The following is a 10,046-nucleotide window of genomic DNA, read 5'->3' on the forward strand; positions in this document are numbered from 1 at the left end:
CCCTCCATCCCCGCAAGCAGCAAGGCAAGACAACTCCTTACATTCGACTGAAGGCAAAGGACCTTCTCATCGCCTCGAAGATTGGTGGGGCTGACCCTTTTCTTTGCGGTTAAAGCGCTTCTGCTTTAGCTTATAGGAGCGCAATGCATTGTCCGGGTGAAAACCATACAATAAATAACCGTGCTAGTAAAATCTCAGCAATGGATACGAGCTATACAATAGTACATTAAAAAAGTCAGCTCGGGTGGGAAGCTTAGCTGTGTTAAGAGACAGTAACCAGCCACGACTGGGGTTTTTTGTGTGTGTGTTTGCCATTTACCGCTCCGAGGCAGAGGGAGGTGGTGGGAGACAGTCACTCCGAGCAACAGCTTTGACAGAAGAAGCGGGTTATAGAGCAATCCCCGATTCGATGTGTTAAATTACACCAGATTCATGGTCTTTTAGTTTGTTAACTGCAATATTATTACTTTTTTAAAGTGCATTGACTGATCTGATTGGAATGAAACAGGGAGAAGAGAGGCTCAGGAAGGGGGCAGAGGGTGCAAAGACTTGGGCTGAGCGATAGAGTTACAGTGGAGGGGTGCAATGCTGGCAAACTGCCCCCCCTCCAAAAACCAAGGACACCTCAATGAAAATACTGGCCATATATTCTACAACAAAACCTGCCTGTGTATTGTCGGTCGTCTTAACGAGTGCCAAGCTAGCTCTAGCAGATATTCGGAGAGTGCATGGTGACCCAGGAAGTCTACAGTAAGTCGGGAAGGTGGCTATAGACAGAGTCCAGGAGGGTCTGGCTGGCTTCCTGGCTCTTGACTCCGGCAATCTCAAATAGCCTGTCCAGCTTGTCTTCAGCCTGCGGGATCTCCTCTATCACGTGGAGCTCCTCAGGGTTGAGGATGTGCAGCATGTCGTCGAAGATGGGCTGCAGGTCGCAAGGGTCCAAGCGCACCTGGCGCAGGACAGTGTCCTTCTTTTCTGTAGGAGGAAAAGAGAGGGTGGTCAAGAAACCCTTCAAGAAATATCTGCTTACCAGGGCTTGCTCTCCTTGGACACCTTGGTCCATCTCCTGTTGCCACCTCTGAAGAGGGGCACGCCACAAAGAGAACAGAGGGAAAAAGTGGAGGGTGAGGAGTGATAGGGAGGGGAGAAGATGGAGAAGCCAGTGCTGCACCTAATCCAGGATCCCACTAGAGCGAACACAGCACTTATAAATGCTGAATGATCAATACGGAAAAGTGAAGGCAGAAGGGGAGCCAAAAAAGCTGAATTCTGCTCTTTTAAGTTGTTTTTGTCAGATCAGCTTCATTTCTGCACCCACATGTAAATTCAGTAGACTGACCGAACTCAGTTTCACCTTCACCAGAAGTTAAAGAAGATTAAACACAGCAGGTTAAATGCAGCAAATTAAACTCCCTCAAAAAGAAGGGGGGGTGCCTAATGGTGATTTACATCTCAAATCACACACTGCAGCAGCAGGACCAAGGGCAAAAAATAATAATTCAAACTTGAAATCAATTCTGAAATGACATTTTCCTGGTTTCATCTCATGCAATAACACAGAGGCCAATGTGACAGCCAAAAGTCAGGACAAACCCCCCCAGATATTCAGGGATGCTACAACTTCTCTTGCAGCACAAAGACTTAAAAGCCTTTAAAGGTGTTTTCCCCCTCCCAAATCTGTATAGTCTTTGCTAACAGGTTATTCTGGTCTGGAACGAGGATGTGATAAATGTATCCTGGAAAGCCAGTTTCCCCAGTTATTTACTTCAAGGATACCATGCTGGGCAGCTCTACCACATGTGCTGAACACAAGGGACATACCACAGCATCTTTCAGTCCTCCCACTTCCCCCTGGGTTGATTTTGGTACCTTTGGTAATAAAAGAGCCTGTCCGGCTGAGCGCGGAGGAGCCGCTGGAGGTCGAGTCGCACCGCAGGAGAGGCTCTGCTTCATCGACGAAGAAGCATTTTTTCTCTGAAGGAGAGGGCTCCACGGTGAGGACAGCCGCCTCGGGGGGCTTGGGGCTGGGACTAGGTGCAGGGCTCACCGGATTGGGGCTCACCGGCAGCGCCAGTCTGTCAGCTTCCAGCTTTAGGAGGAAGAAAGAGATGGAAAATGAACTCGGGAGATGCTATGCAATGGGCTTGCACTCAAAATCTCTGCATCCTGGCTTTCAACACACCCCAACCCATCCTTGGCAAAAGGTCCCCACAATCTGGTGGCCTCCTCCTCCTGCCAGGGCTCATGCTGACCCAGACAGGCACTGGAGCTGACCCAGGGGGACATGAGTGCTGGCATTTGGCATGTCAGTGCTTGGCAGGCAGGAAGGGCAACACAAGCCATGCTCTTGGTAGGAGCAACTGCAGCACTAGGGTGGCACATGGAACCACAACAGCAGAGCATTTTAACTTGGCTTTCCTTCTCACTCTCAGCTCTTGGGGCATCAGGTGATGATGCCCAAGCAGGTAAGCTCCCCCCAGAAATCCTGCTCCACAGCTACTGTTTGCTAAAAGCAAGGCATAGCCTGGCTCCATGCCACCAACCACTGCCAAGGCTACAGGGTGAAAGCTGCAAGACCCCTCAGGGATCTCCACTGCACCACGCTCCCGTGACCAGCTACACTGGTCATGCTGAGAGTTAATGATTTGTTTGCCCCGTCTCACCCTTGCTCCCATGAGCACCCCATTAAAGTGTAAGAGACAAATCCACCTCACCAGACTCCAAATTCAGGGCCAGAAGGACAACCAAGGGCTGGCTCTGACCCCAATGTCACCCAAGTACCTTTGCTTTATGATACCCTGATACAAGCCACAGGCAAGCGTTTGGCTCCACAGAAGCAAGTGCTGCTGGGACATGCTGCACGCATGGGTGCTGGTTTGAACCCACTTCCTAATTTGACTGTGCTCTTCATCTTCCTTCTTGCATTTCCTTCCCACCTGCACGGCAGCAGCCAACATTATCTACCCTCCTATGTCTCTCTGCATCCCCTCGGGGTGTAAATCTCAAGCAGAGCTTTTCTGGTTCCCATTCGCTGCAGTGATGAGAGGCTTGGGGCAGCGTCCCACATCCCTGGCTGGCATCTTGGACACCTCTGCATGTCACCACGTCCCCCCAGGCAGGTTGCTATAACCATCTAATATTTAACTTCTTCCCAAAGCCTGCACCCCTGCTTGACTTGCCAGAGCACAGATTTGCAAGCCCTGTCCACGTGCAACCCACTCTCCCAACCTGTTTTCTCCTTCTAGAGAGGGAAGACCAGGCTATTCCTGCTAACATGCTTTGCTTACTATCCAGGGATTAAAATGCAAAATTCGGATTAAAGGCTGTGGGAAAGGGAGCTGTTGAGGCACCTCCGCGTCGGCACGGATGTGCCGGCACATTCCTTGTCCATGTCGAGGAATTCGCCACCCACAAATCACATGTCTGCTGAGACGCCCATTAGTTCACATTAAATTAACATTGAAGCTTGTTTCTGGTAGAATAAAAGGTTTTTTTTCCTCCCCCCATTGAAAACAAACAGGGGACGATTTGTTCTAGCTCAGCATATTACGCAATATGCATATTAAAAATAAAAGTCAGCTTTAATTTTTAATTAAAAGAATCTGCCTTCTCCTCTGAAACTCCCTTTCCAATAGGGCTCACCAATGAGAATCAGCCCATTGCCATTAATGGGGGAAAAGCAATGGAAGCAGCAGAAGAGTGGCTGGCCACTTTCCAAACTGCAACATGCTCTGATTTCCCCTTTAAAAATAACAGACAGGCTTTAGGAGTGAGTTTCTCCTCGTGCAAACTCATCTATTTAAGATCCAGCCACAAACCCACCTCATTTCCAAAAAGGGGCCTGACGGCCGAGAAGCAATTACAAGGAGGGCAGGGAGCAGCCATCTGCCCCAGCTCTGCCTTCCCAGCAGAGGGGAAAAGCCCTTCCCAGAAGTGAGTCATATGGAGTTTAATTAAACAGCTGCTAACGCACACTAGGAGAAAAAAAATCACCCGAGGTTATTTGACTGTAGGCGTCCTGGGAGCCCAAAGCTTTCCAAATAGCTGAACGGTAGCAAGCTTGAGGCAAAGCAAACAGGATGCTTGGATGCATGTTAATATTTAAACCACAGGAAGAAAGCAAGTGGGAATGAGGGTTTTGAGAAGCCAGGGAAAGCAAAAGGTTGCTGCGAGGTGAAGCCTGTGGAATAGGTGTGAAAATACACTATTCATAGCCCGTGACTCATTTGCTTGAAGCCACCACCTTGGCCATTCCTATTTTTAAGAACAGTGGTGCTTGAGTGAAACCCAGCTTTGGCCAGGGGAAAAAAAATAAGAAAAAACAGGAAAAGCAATCAAAACCACCCTCCACAGCCCCTTTGCCTTTCCAGAATCACCAAATTGCTCACCTTTCCATCATCATTGCAGGGTTCCTGTGCTTGCCACTGAGGCTGCATTTGCACCTGCAGAGACAGACACATAGGAGACTGTTAGATGTATGGTCCAGCATGAAAACCGAAGGCACCGTGGTGGCTTTGACGCATCAGCAGCATCCTGCAACCAGCCAGGGCACCCTGCCAATTTAATTTTGGGTTTTTCTGAGCACTGCAGCAAGAGGTTTGCAACGCCAAAAAAACCCCAACATCCTAAACGCTGTCATGTAGCTTTAGGATGCTCAAGCACTGACATCTTCTTGGATCCCAATGCATCTAGGAGGATGCTCCAAGCAGCTCAGGGTGTCTGAAGGTCAAAAAAGGAGCAGAAGGGGATGGAGGCAGAAGAAGACATAGGCTTGGCTTTGTTTTCTTTTCACAGCTGGTCCCAACAGCTCTGTTTGAACTGGCTAGTCCTATTTTCTGGCTTCATTTTAGTGTATGGCAATAAAAGATCAACTCGGTCAACAGTAACTGCAGCTGCTGTGCTAATGTTAGGAAGGAGCAGTCATAGGCATTAAAAAACCCCTCCCTTGGGCAATGCTTCCTGCAGCAACCAGGCATAATAAAAGCTGGTGGCAGGTTTGCTGCTGCAGAGGGTGGCTGAGCACCCTCCTGGGATGTGGGGGGACAAATTTAGCACTGAAGCAGCTGTTTCCCAGATTCCCTGCCAAAAGATGACACCCGGCTGACACCAGCCCTATTCCCAGATCTGTTATGCCTCCATAAAGGATGCGGGAGGAGGAGCCCCAGCACATGAAGCAGGGTGGGCTGGATGGCAGCCCTGCAATGCTGTTCTCGCTATAGTCCCAACAGTCAAAGGGATGATCTGCTTGGATGAGCAGCTTCATGGGGCTTGTGGTGTTTGGGAGTCCACCTTCAGGGCAGATCAGACCTTGGAAGGTGAAACACCATTGGCCAGGCCACAAGGTCTCATCGAGGTGGCAGAGAGATGCAGCGACAGTGGGAAGGTGCTGCAGGGCAGGAGGCAAGCCCTTCACCGGGATGGAAAAGGCTCAGGGGTGCTCAGCACCCTGGGCTGGAAAAGCCCAAATGTCCTCTTTGTGTCCTTCACCTCAGCAGCCATGTTTCAGAAGAGCAGCGCTGGAGAAGAGCTACTCATGTCAAGCCTCACACAACCCAGGATGGGCAATGCTGGGTCTGGGGAGGGTTCAGATGCCAAGCTGTACACAGAGGAAGCAGCTCTTCCCCATCAGCCCCAGCCATGTGTGGGCCAAGTGCTTCTCCAAGCAGGAGATGGCGTCTCAATGAGAGCTTTTAGAGCCTTCTCCTTGCTGTGGATTTGCCCGCCCACTTTTTCAACTCAAACCGTGATGAAGAGATGATGAAGCCATGATGAAGAGTTTCAAAACAACATTACAGGCTAAGTCACTACCAAGTGCATCTTGTTATGACCCCACCATGTACTAGCTTCATCTTACGCTCCCAAGCCCGTTATACACAAATACAGAGAACACAATTCCAAGAAGATGTGACTACCACAGCAGGGAAACCTCAAACTGTAAAGTTCATATTTCTGTGTTTCTATTATTTATGTTTACATTACTTTATAAATCATTAATTTTCTGTTTATTGTACAGTCTCCAGTCTGATTCAAACCCAGCCTCGGTTTGCCGAAAATCAACTCATGGTTTAGCGCAACCCTGGAGTAAAACAGTGATGCCCACTCCAGCAAAACCCTTGCTCCACTGCTGACACATGAGGTTAACACAGCACAAAATGAACTGCTGATTACTGGGTCCAGTCCAGTTCAGCTTTGCCAAAAGAGGAAATGAAGGGAATGGGCAGGAGCTGTTGGGGGCTGAATTTAGGGAACGCTGCTCCAGGCTCTTGACCTGCAGGGTTTTGACCTGCAAAAGAGGAAGAGAAGGAGCCAAAAGGCACTGACACAGCCGCGTGCCTAGACACGGGGCTGCTTTCACATCCTCTTCTCCTCTGGCACCCCCAAAACCCCTGTGGCTTAACCTCACACCAGACCCAGCCCTGACATATTTGCTGATTCATGGGATTATCTGCAGCACGCAATTAGCTACGGATGTAAATCTCGCTGGGCTCAGGGCTGCAGCCTCCCCCTCTCCATTTTCAACATCTCCCTTATTAATTTATTATTCTTTTTTATAAGCTTTGCTGAGGCTGCGCTGCTGAATGCCCTGAGCAAGGCTGTTTGCTTCCCCTCCGTCCATTCCCTGAAATATTTCAGCCGAGGCCAGCAGAGCCATAAATAAAAAGCTCTTAAAGCATTGCCCACGGTAGGACACTTACAGTAGCCAATGCAGCCAGTCGTGCCAACAACACTGGAGGCCAGCCCCGGCAAGCACAGACACCACTTGGTATCTGCACAATGCTGTTATGCACCCCCAAAAAAACCCCATAGCCCAGAGCCTGTGCTACACTGAATTCTTCCGATTTTAACCTCAAAATGGAGAATGGCAATTTCCTGGGATAGCAGTGAAAACCCTCTCCCTTTTCCTCTTCTATTCCCCATTTTTGTTGTTGTCAGCACTAATCTGGGGTGTGCCTGTGCTCAATGAACAGTGCTCAGGCTCGCATGCTGCTGGCCCTGCAAGCTTGGCTGCAAGGGGAGAGATTTTGCAAACCTCAATGCTGAGAAGTATTCATGGCCAGAGCAAACCTTAAACAGAAGCCCTCCAAATTAAACGCACCCCTAAAACCCTTCCCGCAGCTGCTGTGCTTGCTGCAGAACACAAACCCTAGCAAAGCGATTCAGAAGGCTAATCTCGTCTTAACCTAAAATTCATTCAGCACGATGCAAAACCAGCATAATCTCCTACAGCTAAAAAAGCTGGCGAGTCTTCAGTGGAGCTGTTCCCCCACTTGAGGGAAAATGTTCCTGCAACGTACCGTAATGCTCCGGAGATTCCCATTAATTCCCTTATTCCTATCAGGGGTTGTAAATATTTGGATTACGGAGCCCAAAGGGCTGCTTGAGGGAATGGGACATGACAGAAGAGAGCAGCTTTGCCTCCACAGGTTTTGCAGGCTTAAGTCAGATGCCAGACAAATGATTTGGGCAAGAATGTGATAGCAGATGAGATGGTGAAGAGAGGCTGGCTCGGTTTACATATTTGCTGTCCAAGAGCTGCATCATTTTAACACAATTTTTACTTATGAATTGGGGGTATCATTGCTTTCTTATGGACACAGGAGCATGGGGACTGATGGGAAAACCCCCTTTTGCTCCCAGGGATGCCAGGCAGGGCCAAAGGCATCACAGACAGCACAGCCACCTGTGCACCCCTCCTGAGCTCATCTAGGACACGCTGACACACATTAGATGCTCACTGCTGGCTAGAGTTGCCCCAAGGGCATCATGCCCTTAGCCATAGGGAGCACGCATGTGTTTGCATTGCTTATGAGAGCCCTCGCTCCCTCCACAGCACAAAGTGCCACCAACAGGTCAACCTGTTCACTCGGATCAAACCAGTTTGGTACACAGAGAAACTGCCTTGATTTGTCTGCATTTGGACAGACAAATCACTGAGTCAGACCGGAATTAGTGCTAATTAAAGGCTTTCCAACCAGCAGATTAGAAAAAACCCAAAAATCAATCTCCCTGCCTGCTCCCGGCATTGAGCAGTCGGCTGCCCCGTCCGCTCACGATCTGGATGCTGTGATGCAGCTCAGCCACTGGCATGAGGCTCCAGGGATTCAGCCTCCTTTGCACAAGCTGCTTCCCACAGCTTTCTGTATCCCTCCCAGGGCCATTCTGTCACCGCCCGCATCCACAGTGTGGGAGCCAGTTCTGGGAGAGGAGGCAAACAGGTTACAGCAAGTAAATCCTTGCAGAAACACAATGTGCTGCCATGCTGAATCTACACCCTGGGGTGCTTCCAAGCTTTTATATCCCACGTGCTGCTTTAGCAGAGCAGCCGGTCCAGGACCTTCCAGACACGGCAGTGGCCAACACCTAAGGCTGATCATCCCCTATATGAGGGCTCAAGTACCAGGTCGTCCTGGTGACCTTCAAAGATACATGCAAACCACAACACGTGGGACTCGAGAGTTTGTCCAAACTTTGACAAGGTTTTGAGCAAACTTTGGCAAAGCTCAAAAGTAATGTCAAGCTTAATTATAACCCCTAAGGAGCTCCAGGGGGAGATGGTGTCCAGCTATTCAGCTATAAGCTAAGCTTGATGCTGCAGCTGGGTCCATGCATGCTCACCATGGCCAGACAAGACATGCACTGCATCAGACAAGAGCACGCAAAACCCAGCCCATCGTTACCGGTGTGGTGTCCTCCATCAGGCCTCGGATCTTCTCCACCACATCGTTGCGCCGGTGCTGGCGGAGGGCACTGATGAGCTGGGCCAGGCTGGCCTCCGGGCCGCGGATGGTCCAGTGCTGCAAGGCAGCATAGGCGCGCTCGTGGTCAGCTGCGTAGCCATTGGAGAAAGCCGCCACCTCACGCTCGCTGGCGTTGCACAGGAACTGGTAGATGTCCTTCCACTGGCTCCCTACCTGGGCTGCCACCAGCTTCAGTATGTCGATGCCTGTGGGGCAGAAGAGCTACAGGTGAGGCACAGGGGTCTGAAGCCTCCTGGCATTGCAGATCTAAGCGTTAGCAAAGCTCCTCCCCATCCCCAAACAGCCATGCTTTGCTTTTCTTTGGTTGGTCTTTGGAGATTTTAGTTGGGTTTTTTTTTTAAAGACATTTCATGAGTCCAGGCTGCAAGGAGCCTGCAGACAAGCACCTGCAACGTCCTCAACACCTGCTATGCCAGTAAAGGGCGACAGACCTACAGGTCACTCTAATCAAGACCAACACACTCTAAAATCAACCACATTAATTTCCTGCTCTTTTTTGCACAGGAAAACCTCTTGTACTCAGCCACCACATAGCTTCAGGAACAGGGGACACAGCAATGTGCTTGCCCATACACCTGCATTGCACCATCGCTTTGAATAGGAGCTGGATTAACAGGTGAGTCATCAAAGCACCTCTACACAAATGAGTATTTCCATAACAGAGCACCTACAGCAGCCATAATCACATTTAGAGCTGTTTCCAGTGCAGACTGGTGGGATGACTCAGTTACGGGACAGGAGCGTTGGGTGAATGGAAGATCTGGTAAGGGATCTGAAGAGCAAAAGCAGGGTTTCCACCAGAAAAGCCCTTCAGACATGACAGTTCAAGACAGTGAAGTTTCCTCCCCATAGCTTCAGGGGCAATGCAAACAACACACTTATCCTTGAGTTTACGAAGAGGTCAGGAGTTAAACTTTCAAATAAAGCCATAGCTCCTCCATAATAGCTAATTAACCCTGTTTTATCAAACTGAGCAACACTTTGTTTCCAGCAACCACATGAAGGGCTGGGTGTAGGTGAGCTGCAAAGAGAAACTCACTTTTTCCAGAGAACCACACCTCGGGTTTCTTCATGAGCCAGCACACTTCCATCGCTACAGGGACAATTTCCCTCCTCAGGCACAACAGTTGTGCCAACAAAAACAGCTGCTTATGAAGAATATCAGAGCCAGGGTCTTTCCCAATGGCCTAAAATTTAACAATTTCTAATGCAGTTTAAACCAAACCTTCCAATTGCACCTTCAGGTCACAGCTCTGATACAGCCAAATATATCTATATATATATATA

The 10,046-nt window shown here is 49.5% G+C and overlaps 1 protein-coding gene across 1 annotated transcript; it reads right to left on the reverse strand.

The window, feature by feature from the left end:
* Positions 1 to 467: 467 nt before the first annotated feature.
* On the reverse strand, positions 468 to 9,850 carry TNFRSF21 (tumor necrosis factor receptor superfamily, member 21). The gene is made up of 5 exons (XM_010020289.1): positions 9,799 to 9,850; positions 8,679 to 8,944; positions 4,389 to 4,442; positions 1,870 to 2,089; positions 468 to 975 (listed from the first exon to the last, which is right to left on the reverse strand). Exons 1-5 carry the CDS (start codon positions 9,848 to 9,850, stop codon positions 746 to 748), a joined length of 822 nt encoding a protein of 273 aa, XP_010018591.1. The 3' UTR covers positions 468 to 745.
* Positions 9,851 to 10,046: the final 196 nt, after the last annotated feature.

Source organism: Nestor notabilis, unplaced genomic scaffold (genome assembly GCF_000696875.1).
Source record: "Nestor notabilis isolate BGI_N333 unplaced genomic scaffold, ASM69687v1 scaffold708, whole genome shotgun sequence".
NCBI classification, from domain to species: Eukaryota; Metazoa; Chordata; class Aves; order Psittaciformes; family Psittacidae; genus Nestor; species Nestor notabilis.

Excerpts from the sequence above, each read along its gene's own strand:
- TNFRSF21 (XM_010020289.1), bottom strand. The coding sequence starts at position 9,850 with ATGGAAGTGTGCTGGCTCATGAAGAAACCCGAGGTGTGGTTCTCTGGA. Across the intron at positions 8,945-9,798 it reads GGTGTGGTTCTCTGGAAAAA|GCATCGACATACTGAAGCTG; the intron begins GTGAGTTTCTCT and ends TCTGCCCCACAG. Across the intron at positions 4,443-8,678 it reads TGATGGAGGACACCACACCG|GTGCAAATGCAGCCTCAGTG; the intron begins GTAACGATGGGC and ends CTGTCTCTGCAG.